The sequence below is a fragment of the Hyla sarda genome, chromosome 8, assembly GCF_029499605.1.
Source record: "Hyla sarda isolate aHylSar1 chromosome 8, aHylSar1.hap1, whole genome shotgun sequence".
Lineage (NCBI taxonomy): Eukaryota > Metazoa > Chordata > Amphibia > Anura > Hylidae > Hyla > Hyla sarda.
In genome coordinates this window covers 134172448-134195755 of record NC_079196.1, presented here as the reverse complement: position 1 = coordinate 134195755, position 23308 = coordinate 134172448, and the positions used below count along the sequence as shown (strand labels likewise).

The 23308-nt window shown below is 44.5% G+C and overlaps 1 protein-coding gene across 2 annotated transcripts in view; it reads left to right on the top strand.

Moving 5' to 3' along the window:
* The window catches only part of SF3B1 (splicing factor 3b subunit 1), a 290537-nt gene extending 278613 nt beyond the window's left edge, over window positions 1-11924 (top strand). For both annotated transcript variants that reach the window (XM_056536403.1, XM_056536402.1), the window contains exons 23-25: window positions 9201-9473; window positions 9640-9856; window positions 11534-11924. In XM_056536403.1, coding sequence (XP_056392378.1) covers window positions 9201-9473; window positions 9640-9856; window positions 11534-11692 — 649 coding nt within the window. In that variant the 3' untranslated portion in view covers window positions 11693-11924. The remainder of the gene's footprint in view (window positions 1-9200; window positions 9474-9639; window positions 9857-11533) is intronic.
* Window positions 11925-23308: the final 11384 nt, after the last annotated feature.

Below are 23308 nucleotides of genomic sequence, written 5' to 3'. Positions count from 1 at the left end.
CCCTTCCCTATTAAAAGTTTGAATCACCCCCCTTTTCCCATAAAAAAAAGTGTAAATAAAAATAAACATATGTGGTATTGCCGCGTGCGGAAATGTCCGAATTATAATAATATATTGTTAATTAAACCGCACGGTCAATGGCGTGTGCGCAAAAAAATTCCGAAGTCCAAATAGTGCATTTTTGGTCACTTTTTATATCATGAAAAAATGAATAAAAAGCGATCAATAAGTCCTATCAATGCAAACATGGTACCGCTAAAAACTTCAGATCACGGCGCAAAAAATGAGCCCTCATACCGCCCTATACAAAGAAAAATAAAAAAAAAGTTATAGGGGTGAGAAGAGGACAATTTTAAACATATACATTTTCCTGCATGTAGTTATGATTTTTTTCCAGAAGTACGACAAAATCAAACCTATATAAGTAGGGTATCATTTTAATCGTATGGACCTACAGAATAAAGATAAGGTGTAATTTTTACCGAAAAGTGTACTGTGTAGAAACGGAAGCCTCCAAAAGTTACAAAATGGTGTTTTCTTTTCAATTTTGTCTCACAATGATTTTTTTTTTCCGTTTCGCCATAGGTTTTTGGGTAAAATGACTGATGTAATTACAAAGTAGAATTGGTGGCACAAAAAATAAGCCAGCATATGAATTTTTAGGTGCAAAATTGAGAGTTATGATTTTTTAAAGGTAAGGAGGAAAAACGAAAATGCGAAAACGGAAAAACGCGGAGTCCTTAAGGGGTTAATGCTGCTTCACTGCCATCCTGTTTTAGTAGTTTAAATGCTTTATTTTTGTCATTTATTGCCCCCTTAACATTTTTATTTTATTTCTCACAATATAGTTCCCCTGGGGGTCCCTGGGCCAATATATAGTAACACAACACCTACTTGGGGAAATAAATCCCCTCGGGGAAAACCCTGACTAAAGATCCCCTATAAAATGTAACTTTTTATCTTTTGTGTACTTCACATTTATTGCCACTAGATGGCAGTGCTGTTTAAAAGTTTCAACACTGTGCTCAGTTATTTCCCTTCTAAGGAGTTTTTAAGTGTCTGTGATAGACTACAAATTTTTATGTATATCTAGTGTATTCCGGTGTCCGGCTGCAGTTCGGACACTCGGCGTACTGACTAGAAAGGACACTGGCACAGTGTGCTATTAAAATATTACACCTCTCCTCTAAACGCTTTCACCATTGTGAATGGCTTTCTCAAAAAATACGTGCCTCTGGTCGGGCCCTGTACGATTTGGGACAGATAATTGTCTTTAGCTATTGTCAGAAACCTGTTTCCTTTATGAGATTCACAAGTCTCAGACTCCCAGTTTATATCAGGATAGTTAATTTCCCCCATTATTATCACCTAATTTTGATTTGCTGCCTTATTTGCTTCAGTAGTTGATCTTCTGCCTCTTCCATTAGGTTTGGTGGCTTATAACAAACCCCTACCAGAATTTTTTTTTTTTATCTCCACATTATCGTCTCCCTCCCGTATATCCTCCTGCAGTGCGGTCATCAGACTGGACTTTACATGAAGACAAACTCCTCCCCCTTTCCGTTTTGTCCGATCCTTCCTGAATAGACTTTATCCCTGTATGTTGACCGCACAGTCAGAGCTATCGTCCAACCAAGTCTCTGTTATACCCACTATGTGATAATGTTCTTCAGACATCAACCACTCCAGTTCATCTGTTTTATTGGTCATTCTGGCATTAGTCAAAATGCAATTCAATGGTGTATGTTGTTTCTTCCTATGAAGCCTATCCTTATTAACTATTCTAACCCCTCCTTCCGCTCCACCCCCGGGTATATTACTAAGTCCCCCCCTCTCTATCTACACTATCTTCCCCCTCTACATTGTGGGTTTCCTCCCCCAGTCCCTAGTTTAAACACTCCTCCATCCTTCTAGTCATCTTCTCCCCAAGCACATTGAGGTGCAGCCCGTCCCTACGGTAGAGCCGGTATCTGATAGCGAAGTCAGCCCAGTTCTCCATGAACCCAAACCCCTCCTTCCTACAGCAGCTTCTGAGCCACTTGTTTACCTCCCTGATCTCCCGCTGCCTCTCTGGTGTGGCTCGTGGTACAGGTAATATTTCAGAAAACATTACCTTGGAGGGCCTTGCCTTAAGCTTGCAGCCTAAGTCCCTGAAATAATTTTTAAGGACACTCCACCTACCTCTTACTTTGTCATTGGTGCCAATATGTACCATGACTGCTGGGTCCTCTCCAGCCCCACCCAGCAACCTGTCAATCCGATCCGCGATGTGCCAAGATCAAGCGCCAGGAAGACAACACACTGTTCAGCGATCTCGGTCTTTGTGACAGCTGCACATCCGTCCCACTATCCTCCCCCACCTCTACCCCAGAGAGTACTTGCTCAGTGAGCAGGAGACTCCTCTCCAAGTTGTCAATGCTTCTCAGTGTTGCCAGTCGCTCTTCTAGATCTAGGATCTGGGCTTCCAAATGTGCAACTCGCACAACAATATGCATCCTCAAACTGCTGTTCAAGGATTTCATACATTGCGCAAGATGTGCACTGGACTGCATTTTCCAACGTGGAGGCCATACTAGATTTGGGGATTGCAAGTATTAACAGTAAAAAAATATATATATTTCAATTAAACTCCATGAATTTAAAGTCCCTTCAATTTTAAAGCGTACCCGTCAGATCACTCAAAAAACCAAAACTGCTATATGTTGCTCAGTATCTCATCCTGATCATGTACATGTACTTTGTATGTGTCTGTGACTTACATTGCTCTCAGAATTAGCTTTATTTCTTTAGTCCCTCACTGTGATAACCACTCGCCCTCCTCAGTCCAGTGCTTCCCAACCAGGGTGCCTCCAGCTGTTGCAAAACTACAGCTCCCAGCATGCCAACACATCATTTGGCTGTGCAGGCATGCTGGGAGTTTGTTTTGAAACGGCTGGAGGATATGATTGTAGTCCCCCTTTATTACACACACACACACACACACACACACACACTGGCTTCATATATTCTTACACATACACATTAGATAGACACACTGATACACACACATATATATACACACATACATGCAGGGACACTTAGGCTGCTTTCACACTATGAAATAGTTCCGTTTAGGAACTTTCGTCAGAAATTCCGTCACTATATCGGGGAAATCCGTCCGTTACAAAACCCCTGACGGCCATGACTAAATCGCTTTGCAGCCTATGGGGTTTTGTAACTGCCTGTTTGCTCCCGTAATTCATTACGGACGTGATACAGTGACGGGACATCGTGGCAGAAAAATTACTGCATGCAGTGATTTTTCTGCCATGATGTCCCGTCACTGTATCACGTCCGTAATGAATTACGGGCATATACGGGTGCAAACGGGCAGTTACAAAACCCCATAGGCTGCAATGCGATTTATTCACGGCCGTCAGGGGTTTTGTAAAGGCCGGTTTTCCCCGATATAGTGACGGAAGTTCCTAAACTAAATTATTTTATAGTGTGAAAGGAGCCTTACTTCTCGTCTGCAATGTATGTTTCTGCCTCTCCTTAATTGATGTCTGCTGTGTGAGAGCCGGCAGCAGTCTTCCTGCCCCTCCCCCTCCTCTTCTCTTCACATTAGTCTGCAGTGTGTACAGCCCCTCCCCCCTCAAATGTCCTGGAATCCAGGACAAAGCTGTGTAGAAAAAAGTACTGAATGCATTCCAGGAGGCAGGGGGTGCAGTTCTTTGACTGGCTTTTTCATTATGAAATACAGAAAATTTTCTAATGAAAGCAATTGCAAAACCTATTGGCCCCTCTCACTTTTATACTTGTATACATCACACAATCACTAGCTCAGACAATCGCTAGATATACTTGGTTTTATAGTTACCAAACAGCACCTCTCTCTTCACAGCCTGGAAGTGAGTCCCTTATCCTTTGGATAGGGGATAGATAAGATTTCCTGGGGCGGAGTACCACTTTAATAATGTTGCCGGCTAGCACAGGGAGCTGATTGACTGAAAAAATCACAAGGACCTGATCAGCTGAGAGAACAGGTGGATGCCTCCTGCTTGTCTCATCTGCCTCAGAAGCCTGCACTAATGGAGCGCCAATAACACTGATCAATGCTTTTCTTATGGGACCGCATTATTCAGTGTATGCAATCGTAAGTTTGCATGTAATAGTCCTCTGTTGGGACAAACTAGTGAATATTTAAAATTAATAAATGTAAATAAGCCTCTTCCCAAATAAGTTTGAATCACCTCGCTTTTCACTGTAAATGTCTGACCTATTAAAATATAACATTGATAAAACCCCATAAATGATGCCATTAAAAACTACAGATGAAATAAAAAATGAGCCCTCATACATAAGCATACTCATTTTCTCAATCGGCTCCATTGGGGAGGACACAGACCTTGGGTATATGCTGCTGTCACTAGGAGGCTTGACACTATGGTAACAAGAAAAGGCAGCCCCTCCCAGGAGGATATACCCGCGTACGCTAATCAGTTTTAGCTTAGTGTTTGTAGCAGGCAGATGCAGGTCTGGAGCTCTCACGACCTGGTCGCTTATTTTTCTTATTGTTAACCGTATGGACCTACAGAATAAAGATAAGATGTAATTTTTACCGAAAAATGCACCGCGTCGAAACGGAAGCCCCCAAAAGTAACAAAATGCCATTTTTTCGCACAATGATTTTTTTTTTTTTCGTTTTGCCCTAGATTTTGGGGTAAAATAACTGATGTCATTACAAAGTAGAATTGGTGGCGCAAAAAATAATCCATAATATGGATTTTTAGGTGCAAAATTGAAAGTGTTATTTTTAGAAGGTGATGAGGAAAAAACGAAAATGCAAAAACTGAAAAACCCTCTGTCCTTAAGGGGTTAAAGTTCTATGTTCTGGCAGAATTTTTCAAGTGGATTGCCTGGGCAGAAAGTCCGCCTTAAAGGGGTATTCCAGGCAAAACCTTTTTTTATATATATCAACTGGCTCCGGAAAGTTAAACGGATTTGTAAATTACTTGTATTAAAAAATCTTAATCCTTCCTTTAGTTATAAAGCTTCTGAAGTTTTCTGTCTAACTGCTCAATGATGATGTCATGTCCTGGGAGCTGTGCATGATGGGAGAATATCCCCATAGGAACTGCACAGCTCCCGGGACGTGAGTCATCAGAGAGCAGTTAGACAGAAAACAACAACTCAACTTCAGAAGCTAATAACTATTGGAAGGATTAAGATTTTTTAATAGAAGTAATTTACAAATCTGTTTAACTTTCCGGAGCCAGTTGATATATATAAAAAAAAGTTTTGGCCTGCAATACCCCTTTAAAAACTCTACAGTGTGCACTGTGCAGAGGAATCCCATTGCCACCAGTGGGACTCATCGGAATTTCCGAGCAGAATGTCAAAACTGAATTCCACCCGGAAATTGCGTAGTGCGAACCAAGCCTTATTGTCTCCCATCTACAGACCTAAATTAGGTCTTTTTGCAAGACCAAATGTACTTTTAAACAGCATCCTTCAATTTTCCATAAAATGGCAAAAATCTAAAATAATTTGTGAAGCAAAATTGAAATAAAAAATTTTCAAATGGTTTCATTTGCACAGGGAAAGCTTCCAGTTTACTGTCCCATAGCAAACCTCTCCTGCTCTGGACAGTTCCTGACATGGACAGAGGTGTCGGCAGAGAGCACTGTGATCAGACTGGAAAGAACTAGACAACTTCTCTGTAGAATAAAACAGCTGATAAATACTGGAAGGATTAAGATTTCGGTAATTTACCAATCTGTTTAACTTTCTGGCACCAGTTAATTTCTGCTTCGCTGTGGATATTTTGGTAAAATATGATGGTGCAACAAATAAAGCCATAATATGGAATTTTAGGTGCAAAATTTAAATCCTTATGATTTTTAGAAGGTGATTAAAGACCCGGCAGACGACAGGATTGAAAATCTGGCAAAATTCGCCTTTGAAGCAGCAGGCTCATCTTTACTTCCTGCCTTCGCTTCTGTTTGGGTGTCAAAATCCCTTTCTGTCTGGGCTTCTCAACTCCGCCAGGGCATTCTATCTGGGTCCAATACGGAGGAACTGGCGGATCTGGCACTTCAACTCTCTTCTGCTTTTATGCAGTCGGCCCATTGTATGGCTTTTGCCACAGGTAATCTGGTGGCTCTTCTTCGTTCCATGTGGCTCGAGGCCTGGGACGCTGATGCCGCTTCCAAGAAATCTCTAATGGAGCTTCCTTTTACTGGTTCTCGACTGTTATCACAGAGGCGACTGGAGGTAAGAGTTCCTTATTACCTCAGAATAAGTCTCTCAGTACCGTCTCCCGATGGAAGTTGACCTCCTTTCGGTTCTTTCGGACCTATGGCTCCAGTAGGGGACCAGACAGGCGCCCTTACAGGAAAAGAAGGCTCCTTCTTTCAAGGCCCGTCCCTCCTGGAAATCAGAACCATTCTGGCCATTTTGTGGCCAAGGCAGGCGTCCGTAATCTCCCTCTGCCTGAAGGAGCGCCCCCACCCGCAGATTTGTCACCCTGCCCACATGCAGGACTCCTGTTTCCGAGATGTTGTTGTTGTTTTCAACGGCTATCGAATTGAGTTTGCTTCCAAATGAAATCGCTTTTTTTGTTCCTGCCCCCGCAGTTCCCCTTCTTTGGCAAGGGCCTTTCGGGGCGCGCTTCAGTCCCTTCTCGCTCAAAGAGAGATTGTCCCAGTTCCTCCCAGGGAACGTTTGTGGTCAAAAAGAAAGGGTGTTCAGTTTGCCCGATCTTTGATCTGAAGCACCTCAACTGACACCTACTCCTCCATCATTTCTGTATGGAGTCTTTCCGTTTGGTAGTTGCGTCCATGGATCTAGGGGAATTTCTTTCCTCGGTGGACATCCGAGATGCCTACCTCCACATCCCCGGTTTTCAAGCACATCAGCGATATCTTCAGTTCGTGGCCCTTCCTTTTGGACTGGCCACTGCTCCCAGGGTCCTGGCGGCAGTGATCGCCCTCTTGCGAGCACGGGCTATATCTCTGATCCCCACCTACCTGGACGACCTCTTGGTCAAGGCTTCAACCTGGACCCAGAATCAAGAAGGTTTCATTCTCACTCTTCAGACCTTGTCCCGTTTCGGCTGGGTGGTCAATCAGGACAAGTCCAACCTGACCTCCACCCCTCTCTGATCTTCCTGGGGCTCCAGTTCGACACTGCGTCCAACCAGATTCGGCTCCCGCCGGACAAGCGGCTGGTTCTTTTATCAGGAGTTCAGATTCTCCGGAACCCTGTTCCAGTTTCCATTCGGTTCTGCATGGAGGTCCTGGGCCGGATGCTGGCGGCCATGGAAGCCGTTATCGACCTCTTCAAATTTCTCTCCTGTACCGGTGGGACAAATCTCCACTATCCCTTGATCGCAGGATCATCCTTCCTCCAAAGTCTCACCAGTCCCTTCTGTGGTGGCTTTGGTCTCCTCTTCTTTCTCAGGGGCGATCCTTTCTGTCCCTCCACTGGCAGGTTATCATGACTGATACTAGTCTCAGCGGTTGGGGAGGAGTCTTCAAGGACTGGACAGTCCAGGGCCTTTGGTCCCCCCAAGAAACCCTTCTTCCCACCTTGGAACTCAGGGCAATCTATCTATGCCTGCACCATTGGGTGCACCTTCTCCGGGACTGTCCTGTTCGTGTCCAGTCGGACAACTCCACAGCAGTGGCGTATATCAATCGTCAGGGGGCACTCGCAGCGATGGCCGAATTCTCCAAGATTCTTCTCTGGGGCGAACTCAGGGTTCCCTCCATCTCAGCGATTCACATACCAGGAGTGAACAATTGGGAGGCGGACTTTCTCAGCCGCTCCTTGGCCAACCCCGGCGAGTGCTCTCTTCATCCAGAGGTGTTTGCGGAAATCTGCAACCTCTGGGGCACTCCGGACGTGGACCGGTTTGTGTCCTGCCACAACCAGAAGGTTCCTCGCTTTGTGGCAATTTCCCGGGAATACTTTGCTCTAGCCGTGGACGCCCTGGTGACTCCTTGGTCACACTTTGCCCTACCCTATCTCTTCCCTCCTTTTCCTCTCCTTCCCAGCGTCCTGAGGAAGCTCAAAGCGGAAGGCATTCCTGCCATTCTCGTGGCTAAGGACTGGCCCAGGCAGGCGTGGTTCGTCTAGTGGACGACGTGTCACTGCGCCTCCCGCTCCGTCCAGACCTGCTGTCTCAGGGTCCTCTTTCCCACCCCAATTTACAGTCACTGCATTTCACAGCGTGGCAGTTGAGACCGCGGTTTTAAGAGCGCAAGAGCCCTCTTCTGCGAAGATTTACCACCGTACTTGGCGGTCTTATTTTGGTTGGTTTGAATCTCTCCTTTTCTCCAGTTAGGTTCTCTCTCCCACGACTTTTCCTTTTTTCAGTCGGGGTTGGAACAACGTTTGGCTCTGTTCCCTTAAGAGACAAGTTTTGGCTCTTTCTATTCTCTTTCAACGTCCTCTGGCGTCCGATCCTCATATCCGGACTTTTCTTCAAGGTGTGGCTCATTCTGGTTTTCCTGTTTACCTGTCCAAGGGTGTTTTCAGTTTATTTTTTATTCTGTAGTTTCCTCCGACAGTTCCTGTTTTTTTTTTTTTTCTTGCCTGTCTGTTCCCTCCTACTGCTCTGGGACTAAACTTATTAGCTCAGGTGCCTGTAGGCGGGTGTATCCTGCTGAGGGGGGCCGACTTTTCTTGTTACCATAGTGTCAAGCCTCCTAGAGACAGCAGCATATACCCAAGGTCTGTGTACCCCAATGGATCCTACAAGAAAGATTTTACGGTAAGTAGAAAAATCTCCTTTTTGTATAAATAGTATCTACAGAATAAAGATAACATGTCACTTTTACCCTAAAAATTGTATGTAATATTTTTTTTAAGCATTGTTTTACAAATTTTGCCCCCCGCCCAATAAAAAAATACATATATATATATATATATATATATATATATATATATATACACACACACACACACACACACACACACACACACACACACACACACACACACATAGTGTGTGTGTGTGGATTTTGTGGTAAAATTAGTGCTGTCATTACACAGTACAATTGGTGGCACGAAAATAAAGCCCTCCTATGGGTCTGTATGTGAAAAATTTAAAGCTTTATGGTTATTAGGAGCGGAGGAAAAACTAAAGTGAAAAAAATGAAGATAAAAAAGTGATTATCTTAACGGGTTAATTTGTGTTTATTTTGTTTTCCTAGACCTCACGATGTTCTTGCAACACTTCTAAATAACTTGAAAGTACAAGAAAGACAAAACAGAGTATGTACAACAGTGGCCATTGCCATTGTGGCTGAAACATGTTCACCTTTTACTGTTCTTCCTGCGCTGATGAATGAATACAGAGTGCCAGAACTGAATGTCCAGAATGGGGTTTTAAAATCTCTGTCCTTTCTTTTTGAATACATTGGAGAAATGGGAAAAGATTATATATATGCTGTAACACCTTTACTTGAAGATGCTTTGATGGACAGGTAAAGTATTTATGCTGCTCAAAATAAAGAAAAAGTCAGTTATAGTAACTGCATTTTATTTTGACTGTTAAGACTTTCAACATAAACTGCTATAATGAAATAAAAAAAGTTAAATGATTGTTAGATTCATGTTGGTTTATAATGATTTATTTTTAATATCTTACAGAGATCTAGTGCATAGGCAAACAGCAAGTGCAGTTGTGCAACACATGTCTTTAGGTGTATATGGATTTGGTTGTGAAGATTCTTTGAACCACTTGTTAAATTATGTATGGCCGAATGTATTTGAGACCTCTCCTCATGTAATCCAAGCGGTTATGGGAGCACTTGAAGGTCTTAGAGTTGCTATTGGACCATGCAGAATGCTGCAGTACTGCTTGCAGGTAACTTAAACATTTCCATTGGTTACCTCTCATAGAACTTTATACTTCTAATATTTCTGGTTCTATATTACTTATTTCCTCCTGCAAAGTTGAAATTCAGTCCCTTCCCACATCAGTTATACTGTGGAAATAGTGTTAACTTAGGAGTTTTGCCCACAGCATTCACATTGGGTGTCAACTGTAGGTTGTCTTGTCAGCTGGGTGGTTGCCATGTTTGTTTGCCAAAAATGGACTAAAATGAATACATTTATTCCATTTGTGGTTACAAATACAGTGGTCCCTAAACTTACAATGACCTCAAGTAACAATATTTTCAACATATATTGGGCTTTTCTGGACCACCCCTGCTTCCATTCACCCCCAGCCACTGCTTCCATACACCTCCAGCCACCCACCCCTGCTTCCATTCACCCTCCAGCCACTGCTTTCATTCCCCCCTATAAACCCACCCATCACTGCCACTGCTTTCATTCACCTCACACGCCACTGCTTCCATTTTCTCCAGCCACCCATGCCACTGCTTCCATTACCCACCCATGCCACTGTTTCCATTCACCCCCCAGACACCCATCCACTGCTTCCATTCACCCCCCCAGCCACCCACCCTTGCTTCTATTCACCCCCCATCCACCTCTGCCACTGCTTCCATACACCCCCAGCTACCCACCCACCCCTGCTTACACTCACCCTCCAGCCACTGCTTCCATTCCCCCCCCATAATCCCACCGATCACTGCCACTGCTTTCATTCACCTCACATGCCACTGCTTCCATTCCCCCCACCAGCCACCCACGTCACTGCTTCCATTCCCCCAGCCACCCACGCCACTGCTTCCATTCTCCCCAGCTACCCCCCTGTGTCCTGTGTTGTGACTCACAGGGCCCTTGTGGGTCAGCAGGGACACAGAATGACATAAACTATATGATAAAAAAAATGTAAAAAAAAATAAAATGGCAAAAAATAAAATATAAATAGTACTAATAGTATTAGTACTATTTATATTTTTTTTTTTTGCCATTTAATTTTTTATTTGATTTTATCATATATTTTGTCATTCTGTGTCCCTCCTGACACACAAGGGCCCTGTGAGTCACAGGACACAACACATAATGATATTTCTAATATCAATAAATTACATATTCGCGACCCTGAGCCCCAGTTTTTCTTCTATTTTGTCTGTTGTTCGATACCGTGGGTATAGGTGTCATTTGGGTAACTCGGGTCTACAGGTTGGTAGCTTGACAAGAGCCTCTGAACCATTTTTCTTGAATTTTTATATTTTAAACATTTTCATTTTTAGTCCCCTGGGGACTTTATTGTGCAGCCACTTGTACAGTTCACTGCAACGTGTATTTATTGCAATGAACTGTCAAGCTGCTGATGTCCCATTACAGCCTTTTTACATTCTTAACGCCACCATGATTGTTGTGGTCGCTCTTGTTATTAGTTAAGGGTTTAAAACCTTTAAGGACATTTCAAATTTTGCAAGACGTATAATTCTATTCTATAATTTTAACATGAGGCATGTTACACTATTTTATAATGACCAGCCTTTTATAACACTTTAGTATGATCATAACATTACATATGTAAGCAGACCTTACCAACATTTACTGCTTTGTAAGCATTTAGTAGATCATAAATTGTTTCATATATGTTAATTATGTCCGTTCACAGGGCCTTTTTCATCCTGCCAGAAAGGTCCGAGATGTTTATTGGAAGATTTACAATTCAATATATATTGGATCACAAGATGCGCTCATTGCACATTATCCTCGAATCTACAATGATGAAAAGAACACTTACATTCGTTATGAGCTTGATTACATCTTATAAAACTCATTTGTTTTCTCTTTAAATTTGCTTGGTAGTACTAAAGGTCACATACAAAATCTTTATAACATGTATTTTAGATAAGCCTGTTTTCATGTGAAAATAGATATGGCCTAGAAAGCAGTGATGTCATTAAATATCTACATTTTGTGATCATTCTTTTTTGTGGTTTATACATTCCTGGTGCTCTAAAAAGGATGTGTATTTAGGCAAATAAACAGTTTGTGTAAAATAAGTCCATGTTGTCCATGCCTTTTTCTTATCATAATTCATTGGTGGGCACTTTGAGTGCAATAGATTTATTTTTTTATATGTGAATTTAATTGCATCAAACAGTTATGCTGACAGACTACTAGTGCACTAAGTTAAAGTAGAATTTTTTTTTTACCTGGTATACCAGGGATCTGCTGATCGCTGTCAAAGTCCCCTTTTAGGACTAATAAAGTGGGAAAAAAAATAGAAATTGAAATAGAATTAATACCCGCCGTCCGCCTCCCCTTTACATTTGCCATTTGTATGTAAAACTTGCACACATTTGGTATTGCCATGTCTGTAGCAACCTAAACAATATTACGATCATTTATTCTGCTCACTGTAAAAAAACATTTTTGTATTTTTTTTTGCGTGTGACCTTGCGGTTTAATTAACGATATATTTTTATAATTTGGACATTTCCCCACACGTCTATCACATGTTTTAATTTTTATTTACAGTTTTTTGTTTTTTTTATGGGAAAAAAGGGGGGTGATTCAAACTTTTATTAGGGAAGGGGTTAAATGATCTTTAACTTTTTTTTTCACTTTTTTGCAATGTTTATAGCTCCCATAGGGGGCTATAACACTGCACACACTGATCTTTTACATCGATCAATGGTTTCTCATAGGAAATCATTATTCAATGATTCTGCCGCTTGACTGGTAATGCTTGGATCTCAGGCACTGAGCAGTCATTCGGCGATCAGACAGCGAGGAGGAAGGTAGGGGACCCACCTGCTGTCCTAGAGCTGTTCGGGAGTCCACGATTTTGCCGCGGCGATCCCGAACAGCCCCCTTAGCTAACCGGCATTAGTTTACTTTCACTCTAGACGCAGTGTTCAACTTTGAGTGCCGCGTCTAAAGGGTTAATAGCACACGGCACCGCGATCACTGCCGGGTCCCGGCCATTGCTAGGTGCCGGGCCCGACCTGCTATGTTATAGAAAGGGAGTGGGCAGAGGGCGTACAGGTACACCTTCCGTCCCTAACAGGTTAGAAGTACAACTCGTCCTGCAAAATAAAAACAAAAATAGCCCCCATATGGTTTTTACAATGGAAAAAGTTAGTTAAGGCTTTTGGGCTTTAATAGAAATTCTTGAATCACATTTATAAGTCATAAAAAAAATTTGGGCAAAAACTCAATCATGAAGTAGAAAAGAGTGGGCAGTTTTTTGACTGGAGTCAAACTGCTGGGCCCCCTACAGATTCTGAGAATGTTGACATAAGTGTCCATGAAATGAATGTCAAACAGGCCATACGTTTTATTCTTCCTCACATTCTAAGGCTGGGTTCACACTACGTTTTGTCCCATACGGGAGCGCATACGGCAGGGGGTCAATCACGGTTTTAGGTCCGGTTGTAAAAGCGCATACGGCGCAAAAATGAGCCGACCGGACCGAACGTTTCACTCCGGTCGGCTCATTGAAATGAATGACATACGGGAGCGCAAGCTTTTAGCTCCCCCCTGCCATATGGGACAAAACGTAGTGTGAACCCACCCTTAGACCCATAAATTTTTATTTTTTTTCCCTCAAAGATGTTTTAAGGCTTATTTACCCTTGCGCTCATGACATCACCCCTGGAGAGGACCTCCTACTGCAGGACAGGAAACCTGAGGATATTTAAACAGGACACCTCCATGACTCAGTTCCTGCTTCCTGTCCTCCGGTAGGAAGCCTGAGAGTTTTCTCCAGTATTCATACCTCTCCTTGTAAGCTGTAAGTCCTCCGGTGTAGTGAGGCTCCCTGAACGGTGTAAGCCTTCCACCAGGAGTGGCTGCAAGCCTGCCGTGGGATCCCTGGATAGCTGGGAAGTGTGTGCATTGGCTTGCTCACACATCTCCAAGGTACGTGGAGGCTCTGTGTTTTCTTTATTGCATTCACCTGGCACTCCCTCAGACTTCCGGTGGCGGCCCCAATTCAAAAGTAGATGTGGAAAAGCTGTCAGTGATTCTCTGTTTTCTTTTGGCACCTGGAACCAGTGTGAACCTTGGCAGCCAGCTTCAACCCAGGGAGAAGGATGCAACAGAAAGCACGGCTCCAGCCAGTACCAATGGTGTGGGTGAGACAATTCCTTTTACTACTGTTGTCTTTTCCCTAGGGAGCTTCTTCCTCTACCAGCAAGAAATCCTCTCTAAAAACGCATAATAGGGAGTGTACAGAGGTAAAAAGCCCTGTATGAAGGTCTAGGTCCTAAGAGTGGGGTAGCCCTGATCTTTTCTTCCTAAGCATCTTAAACGGACGTAGCTGTTTAAAGACGCTGAGACTAAATGTTGGGATAGGGCCCCTCCTGTAGATGAGCCTGTAGCAAAGATGATTTAAAAATCTGCCCTGCCCTTTTAAGAGCTGGGGTGTCTTTCCAATCTCATGAATAAGAAGGCAGACTACTTCAACAAGAGAACTTGGGAGGCAACATCAGCCTCTCTTAGATCTAAAGGGGTGCATCCCTTGCAAGAAAAATCTTTGCCTTTGTAATATGATTCAGAGTACCAAGATAGATAGTTTTGAGTCTTTTCAAACAAAGAAAAAGGTTTTAATTAACCCCTTAAGGACCGAGCCCTTTTTCACCTTAAGGACCAGAGCATTTTTTGAACATCTGACCACTGTCGCTTTAAACATAAATAACTCTGGAATGCTTTTACTTATCATTCTGATTCTGAGATTGTTTTTTTCGTGACCTATTCTACTTTAACATAGTGGTAAATTTTTGTGGTAACTTGCATCCTTTCTTGGTGAAAAATCCCAAAATATTATGAAAAAAAAGAAAATTTAGCATTTTTCTAATTTTAAAGCGCTCTGCTTGTAAGGAAAATGGATATTCAAATTAAATTTCTTTTTGGTTCACATATACAATATGTCTACTTTATGTTTGCATCATAAAATTGACATGTTTTTACTTTTGGAAGACACCAGAGGGCTTCAAAGTTCAGCAGCAATTTTCAAATTTTTCACAAAATTTTCAAATTCGATATTTTTCAGAAACCAGTTCAGTTTTGAAGTGGATTTGAAGGGTCTTCATATTAGAAATACCCCATAAATGACCCCATTATAAAAACTACATCCCCCAAAGTATTCAAAATGACATTCAGTCAGTGTTTTAACCCTTTAGGTGTTTCACAGGAATAGAAGCAAAGTGAAGGAGAAAATTCCAAATCTTCATTTTTTTACACTCGCATGTTCTTGTAGACCCAATTTTTGAATTTTTGTAAGGGGTAAAAGGTGAAAATTTTTACTTGTATTTGTAACCCAATTTCTCTCGAGTAAGCACATATGTCATATGTGTATGTAAAGTGTTCGGCGGGCGCAGTAGAGGGCTCAGAAGGGAAGGAGCGACAAGGGGATTTTGGAGAGAAAATTTTTCTGAAATGGTTTTTGGGGGGCATGTCACCTTTAGGAAGCCCCTAGGGTGCCAAAACAGCATAAAAAAACCCCGACATACCATTTTGAAAACTAGACCCCTTGAGGAACATAAAAAGAAATTAAGTGAGCCTTAATACTAGAGATGAGCGAACTTACAGTAAATTCGATTCGTCACGAATTTCTCGGCTCGGCAGTTGATGACTTATCCTGCGTAAATTAGTTCAGCCTTCAGGTGCTCCATTCTGTAAAAGGTGGATACATTCCTAGGAAAGAGTCTCCTTGGACTGTATCCACATTTTCCAGAGCACCTGAAAGCTGAACTAATTTATGCAGGAAAATAAATCAACTGCCGAGCCGAGAAGTTCGTGACTAATCGAATTTACTGTAAGTTCGCTCATCTCTACTTAATACCCCACAGGTGTTTCATGACTTTTGCAAATGTAAAAAAAAAAATTTATTTTACCTAAAATGCTTGTTTTCCCAAAAATGTTACATTTTTAAAAAGGGTTAAAGCAGATATTACCCCCCAAAATTTGAAACCCAATTTCTCCTTATTCAGAAAACACCCCATATGGGGGTGAAAAATGCTCTGCTGGCGCACTACAGGTCTCAGAAGAAAAGGAGTCCCATTTTGGCTGTTTGTTTGCTCTGGGGACATGCCCGCATTTAGGAAGCCCCTATGGTGCCAGGACAGCAAAAAAAAAACCCACATGGCATCACATTTTGGAATCTAGACCCCTCCGGGAACGTAACAGTGTTACAGTGAGTACTTACACCTCACAGGTTTTTTGAACAGTGGGCCGTAAAAGTGAAAAATTTGATTTTTTTTTTTGCACTATATTGATAGTGTTACCCCAAATGTTTCATTTTCACATTGGTTAATAGGGCAAAAGGCCCCCAAAATTTGTAGAACAATTTTGTCTGAGAAAAAAAAAATACCCCATATGTGGATGTAAATTGCTCTGTGGACGCACTGCAATGCTCAGAATAGGAGTGAAAATTTTGTTGAAATTGAAGTCGGGGGTCACACGCATTTATAAAGCCCCCAAAAGCAAAAATAAACCCATATGTGACACTATTTTAGAAACTACACCCCTCAATGAACGTAACAAGGGGTACAGTGGGAAATAACACCTCACAGTTTTTTTGAAAAGTGGTCCATAAATTGGAAAATTTGATTTTTTTACACTAAAATGCTGGGGTTACCCAATTTTTTACATTTTCACAAAGGGTAATATGAGGAATTGGGTTAGAAATTTTGGAGGGCTTTTTCCCCTGACTATAAAAATACATCCACATATGGGGTAACGTGCTGGACGGGCGCACAACAAGGCTCAGAAGTCAGAGGTCACTTTGTAGCTGACGGTTACATACATTCCGAGGAAAAAAAAAAAAATGAAACACCCACATGTGGCACCATTACAGAAAGTACCCACCCTGAGGAATGGGTATAGGGGTAAAGAGGACATTTTGAAAGCACAGGTGTTTCCTAAATTTATTTTCCAGGAATAGATGAAGGGTAGCTTTTGAAAATTGCAATTTTCAACCTATGCTCTGCTTCATTTTTCTGGGAACAACTAACATGTGACTCCGAATTGTCGCCTGGAAATACGACAGAGCTCAGCGAGAACTCTTCGCATTTGAGGCGGATGTTTGTTACGGACCTAACAGTTACATACATTCAGAGGAAAATACAAGAAAGGAACACCCCACATGTGAGAATACTACAAACATTACACCCCCTAGGGAAGGTGTATAGGGTGAAGTGGAGATTTGGAACAGACGGGTGTTCCCTTCATTTATTTTCCAGGAATGGATGAAGAGTACTATGGGGGGAAGAAAAATGCAATTTTAGAACTGATATGGCAATTATTTTCCAAGAATGATGACCCAGAGTACAGCCAAAAGTAAAAATGATGCCCGCCTCAAACCGTATACTCAGAATCGTCATTCTGGGAAGGGGATGTGTGGGGCCGTCCCTATTGTTACCTCAAGTGCGCAACTCGCTCAGGTGGGGGGAGAGAGCGTTGAGCATTTGAGGCAACTGCAAACTTCCAATGCTGTTAACTCTGTGTTCCATGACCCATTTTTTGGGGGACAAAGATATTATGAGGGGCATTGGGAAAGAGGTTTTGGGTTTGATTTTTTGGGGGTAGGGTATTTTGGTATAAAATTTGGAAGACAATGTACCCTGGACTGGTACATTGGAGCCGAATTCTGGGGAATTAAAATCAGGGAAAAGGATGAAAAATGTAGTACTCCTTGGAAGTGATACTCCCTGAAGCAATTTTTAACGCAGAGGCCCGGATGATCGGGACAAGTGTCACACTGAGTGGTGGTGTCCTTCCGAATCCCCCTCTTGTGACACACTCTGCATTTTTTCTGATCCGGGGCACTGAAGTTCCAGAGGTGCTCTGACCTGCTCTTTGGCGGTCACCAAAGATGAGGGCCCTTAGAACTACCTCTTGAAACTCAAGGTATGTCCCTGTGTTACCAGCGTACTTGTACAGTATAAAAGAGTTGTACATGGCAACCTGTACCATGTAGACCGCAACCTTTTTATACCATACACGTGTTTTCCGCATGGCATTATATGGTTTGAGGACTTGATCAGAAAGATCAACTCCCCCCATATACCGATTGTAGTCCAGAATACAATCGGGCTTGAGGACCGGTCCCGCGGTACCTCGCACAGGGACAGGGGTGCTGCCATTCCCATGAATAGTGGTGAGCATAAGGACATCTCTCTCTTGTCCTTATACCGGACCAACAACAGGTTCTCATGAGAAAAAGCACGGGACTCACCCCGGGGGATAGGAGCATGTAGGGGATGGGGCGGAAGGCCTCTTTGATTCTTCCGGACTGTCCCACAAGCGACCGTGGATCTGGCGGCGAGGGATGTGAAGAGAGGGATACTAGTATAAAAGTTATCCACTTAAAGGTGGTAACTAGAGATGAGCGAACTTACAGTAAATTCGATTCGTCACGAACTTCTCGGCTCGGCAGTTGATGACTTTTCCTGCATAAATTAGTTCAGCATTCAGGTGCTCCCGTGGGCTGGAAAAGGTGGATACAGTCCTAGGAGACTCTTTCCTAGGACTGTATCCACCTTTTCCAGCCCATCGGAGCACCTGAAAGCTGAACTAATTTATGCAGGAAAAGTCAGCAACCGCCGAGCTGAGAAGTTCGTGACGAATCGAATTTACTGTAAGTTCGCTCATCTCTAGTGGTAACCTTTATCTAGCAATGGGTGCCAAAAGGCCCCAAACGATTTTCCCGCTAACACCCAGAGTGGGGGGACATTCTGGGGGTTCAAAACGGGAATCTCGTCCCTCATACACTATAAACTTGCAAGTGTACCCGGAGGTACTCTCGCAAAGTTTATACATCTTCACGCCATACCGCGCTCGCCGGATTGCTCGCGCTCGCCGGATGTATTGCCGGAAGCTGAGTCTCCCCCTTGAAGCTGATGAGCGACTCATCAAGAGCGACCTCCCGCCCCGGGACATAGGTCTCCCAAAATCTGGCCCCGAAGTGATTGATGACCGGCCTGATTTTATACAGGCGGTCATATGCGGGATCAGTTCGGGGGGACATGCCGCATTATCAGCATAATGCAAACCTCTCCGAATGGCCTCGAACCGGGAACGTGTCATGGCCATACTGTAGAGGGGTGTCTGGTAAAGGACGTCCCCACTCCAATATTGCCTGACACTGGGTTTTTTAACTAGACCCATATGCAGCACGAGGCCCCAAAAGGTCCTCATTTCGGAGTCCAGCCGCCGGGTCTAGCTAAAAATGAGCCCGGGTTAGCGGCGACGAACTGTTGGGCATACAGATTGGTCTGTGTGACCATAAAATTAACAAAGTCGTCACTGAAATAATGACCGAAAAAGTCCTTTTCAGTGAACCCGGCGATGTTAATTTTGATTCCTGAGTCGCCAACAAACTCTGGAATCACGGGCTCGTGGTCCGCTGGCTGAGTCCAGACAAGTTCTCTGGTACGATGTACCAGTGATCTTGGCTGGGGGGCTTCACTAGTATGAGCGCCAGGGGGACTCATACTAGCATGGGGCACAGGGTCAAGGGCAGAGGAGGTTTGTGGCGCCGCACGGCGGTGAGTTCGCCGTCTTGGTGGCTCATCATCTGAACTAGATGGTAAGGAGGACGATGAAGTAAGGAAGTTGGGGTCCTCATCGTCCTCTGAGCCGCTCTCTGTGTCTGAGGCAATTATGGCATATGACTCCTCTGCCGAAAACGCTCTGCGGGCCATTTCCCTACTCTAATGGGGATACAGGTGTGTGTGTGTGTGTGGGGGGGGGGGGGGGGAACTTTATTGGTGTGTGTGGTGTGGTGCGAGACTACCGCCCTAACCGAAAAAAATATAAAATATTTAAAAAAAAGGGGGACTTCTAGTGCAAAAAAGCCCTGCGCCCAAAAAAAAGTGTTTATCTAATCAGTGGTGTGCGCATGTGGCAGCAGGGGGCGCAGAAGTCAGTGGGGGGTCCGGCCACTCAGCCCAGAACAGTGGCTGGTTGCTTGTTCACAGACCCCCACACAAAAAAATAAAATAAAAAAACGCTTTACCCCGAAAAAAAATGCACCCACCTGAACCCCAAAAAAAACGCTGATCAGTGATAAATCACTGACAGCGGTGGGACAGGCTGCACACACAGGTATGGTCCGTCCACACAGTACATGCCTGCTACTGGTGGCACGGACCTCCTATGGGTGCAAAAAAAACGCATTAACCGGAAAAAGTGCCTTTACCACAAAAAAACGCTGATCAGTGATAATTCACTGACAGCGGTGAGGCAAGCCGCACCCACAGGTAAGGTCCGGCCACACAGTACACGCCTGCTACTGGTGGCACGGACCGCCTATGGGTGCAAAAAAAGATAGAAAACGCGAAAAAAGCGCCGACACCACAAAAAAAAACCGCTGATCAGTACTACGGGACTGATCAGCGGCGGGTGGGCTTTAACAAACGGTGGTGGACCGCTCTTGTATAACTAAGAGGGTCCGCACACACGCTTAGGGAAAAAAAAAGATCTGCGCCAAAAAAAAAAACGCTGGCGGCAGACCGCAGCGATCCAGCAGGGCCGGGGTCACGCAGCTAAAGGTGCTACGGACACCCACTGATGTACGCTGGAAAAAAATATAACTTTTTTTTAACCCTAACCTGTCCATAACTAATCTAAAGCTAACCCTGGGGGATTTCTGTGCCAAGGGGCCACAGAAAGGGGGCAAGGGGCACTTTTTTCAACTGAGGGGATGGTGGGCAGCATGGGGCTCCGTCCTGCTCGCCAGATCTCTGTGGAATGGCGGGCAGAACGGAGCAACATGCTCCTAGCCCCACCATCCCCTCCCATTACACTGTGATTGGTGTGGCCACTTTGGCCACCCAGTCACAACTGTACTGAGGGGGGTGGCCACAATGCCTGCCCCGAGTACAGTACGAATGGTGATTGGTGGTGTATATTACACCACCAGTCACCATCTCTATCCGGGTCACAGGGTCACACGTGACCCTGATGACCCAGAATCGCTGCAGAACGCCGGTAAGTAGTTACCGGCGTCCCGCAGCGATCGCCGGTATAGGAGGTCCTCCGGACCTCCTCCGGCACACTGCCTGGATGTCTGCTGATTTAAATCAGCAGACATCCGGCTCCGATCCTCGCCCAGCGAGTGGTGGGGAACGGAATCGCAGCACATCGCTCGTCTGAATTGACGAGCGATGAGCTGCGATCGCCGACATGGAGGGTCATCATGACCCCCCTGGGCGATATGCCAGGATGCCTGCTGAACGATTTCAGCAGGCATCCGGCACCGGCTCCCTTCCGGCTAGCGGCGTGGGCCGGGAATGCGCAGGACTTGGAAACGGGGGCGTATGGATAAGCCCTGTGTCCTTAAGGGGTTAAAGCATATATTTAGCTACTGCTAAACATCCAAAAATGAAAGGCCCAAGGCCAGAAGCATCAGTGAGGCAAGTAGTTTCTGAAAGACACAGGATGAGCCAGGAGCAGGCAATCGCAGTACCCAAGAGGGTTTCATAACCATCCCCTTACATTTAAAGATCAATGTTGAAATTTGCATTAAGCATGTATTTAGCTACTGCTAAACATCCAAACATTGAAGGCCTGAGGGCAGGGAGGCAGGTAGTTCCTGAAAGACACAGAATGAGTATGGAGCAGGCATTTGCAGTACCCAAGAGGGTTTCATAACCCCTTACATTTAATGTTGAGATTTGCATTAAGCATATATTTAGCTACTGCTAAACATCCAAAAATTAAAGGCCCAAGGCCAGAAGCATCAGTGAGGCAAGTAGTTCCTGAAAGACACAGGATGAGCCAGGAGCAGGAAATCGCAGTACCAAAGAGGGTTTCATAACCCTAATTGATAACCCAAGAGGGTTTCATAACCAACCATAATTGGGAAATGTTGGTGTAGCAACATGGTGAATCTACTCTGAGGCATTTGGCATTGGTGGCTTGAAATCCTGGCTGATCCATCCTTGATTCATCTTGACAAACGTCAGTCTCTTCACATTTTTGGTGGACAGACGAGTTCGCCTTGGGGTGACTATAGCCCCGGCCGCACTAAACACCCGCTCTGATGGCACACTACTGGCCGGGCAGGACAGCTTTTCCAGGGCAAACTCTGCTAGTTGTGGCCATAAATCAAGTTTGGCTGCCCAGAAGTCCAGCGGATCTTCAATGGTTGTTGGCATGGCCATGTCAAGGTATGCCACCACCTGCTGGTTCAGGTCCTGCTCCATGTCTACCTGCTGCTGATGAGTTGCTTCACTATGCGGGTGAAAAAAAGCTACTCATCAGCCACTGTAGACTCAGGCTGCTGCTGATTGTTACTGCTCCTCCCACCCCTCCCCAGCAGCCATGGCAGTGGAAGGTGAGCGGAGAGGGCCCCCTCAAGTCAGACCTGCGAGTGGATGGACCATGTGGCCTATAGGCATCAGCCAACTGACTACGTAGAATCTCTCTGTAGTAGGTCCCTCTCAGTGGGTGTAAAAAAGGCCCCCCTTTTGGGACGGTAGCGAGGGTCTAATAAGGTGGAGATCCAGAAGTCATCCCGCTGACTAATTTTGACAATTCGGGGGTCACTACGCAAGCAACTGAGCATTCATCGTGCCATTTGCTCCAGTGACTCGAAGGGATTACCTGCCTCCATCTCCACTTCATACTGCCACGGTGTGTCTGGGTCCTCTGTCTCAACTTCCTCATAACCCTCCAGCCCCTCTGGCTGCTCCTGCTCCTCCTCTCCTGTCTGAAGACTAGAAACACTGGCCATCTCATCCAACCTAAACTGTGCTCCGCTCTGCCCCTCATCATCCTCCTCCTCCAGTTCAGCCCCCACAGGGCTCATGTAGCCTTGAGATGTAGGCGCAATGTCTCCATTGCCGTGACCAGCCATGGTTTCAATCATTTGTTGTAGGAAATGTAGGAGTGGAATTACGTCGTTCATGGTGTAATCCAGGCGACTCACAAATAATATGGCTTCCTCAAAGGGCCTCAGCAAACGGCAGGTGTCACGTATGAGCTGCCACTGGTTCACATTGATGTTACACAGGGGAGTACTCCTATCTTCCTGGATCATCAAGAAATCGGTGATGGCTTTTATTTGTTTGTATAGTCTGTCCAACATATGGAGGGTTGAATTCCAACGTGTGGTAACGTGACAAATAAGACTATGATGTGGGATACCGTTCTGATGCTGCAGCTCAAGGAAGGTGTGCTTGGCGGTGTACGAGTGGCTAAAGTGCATGCACAGTTCCCTTGCCATTTTCAGGATGTTTTGCAAATGGGGTGAAGACTTGAGGAAGTGCTTGACAACTAGATTCAACACATGTGAAAGGTGCAGAGTCCACCACTTGAGAAGGGAGGGACTGCAACACCAGCAACTTGGACAGGAGCACATTCAACTTCTGCGCCGTTGGATGAGTGGGCGCATACTGTTGTCTCTTGGACATGGCTTCGCCGTTGGATTGTT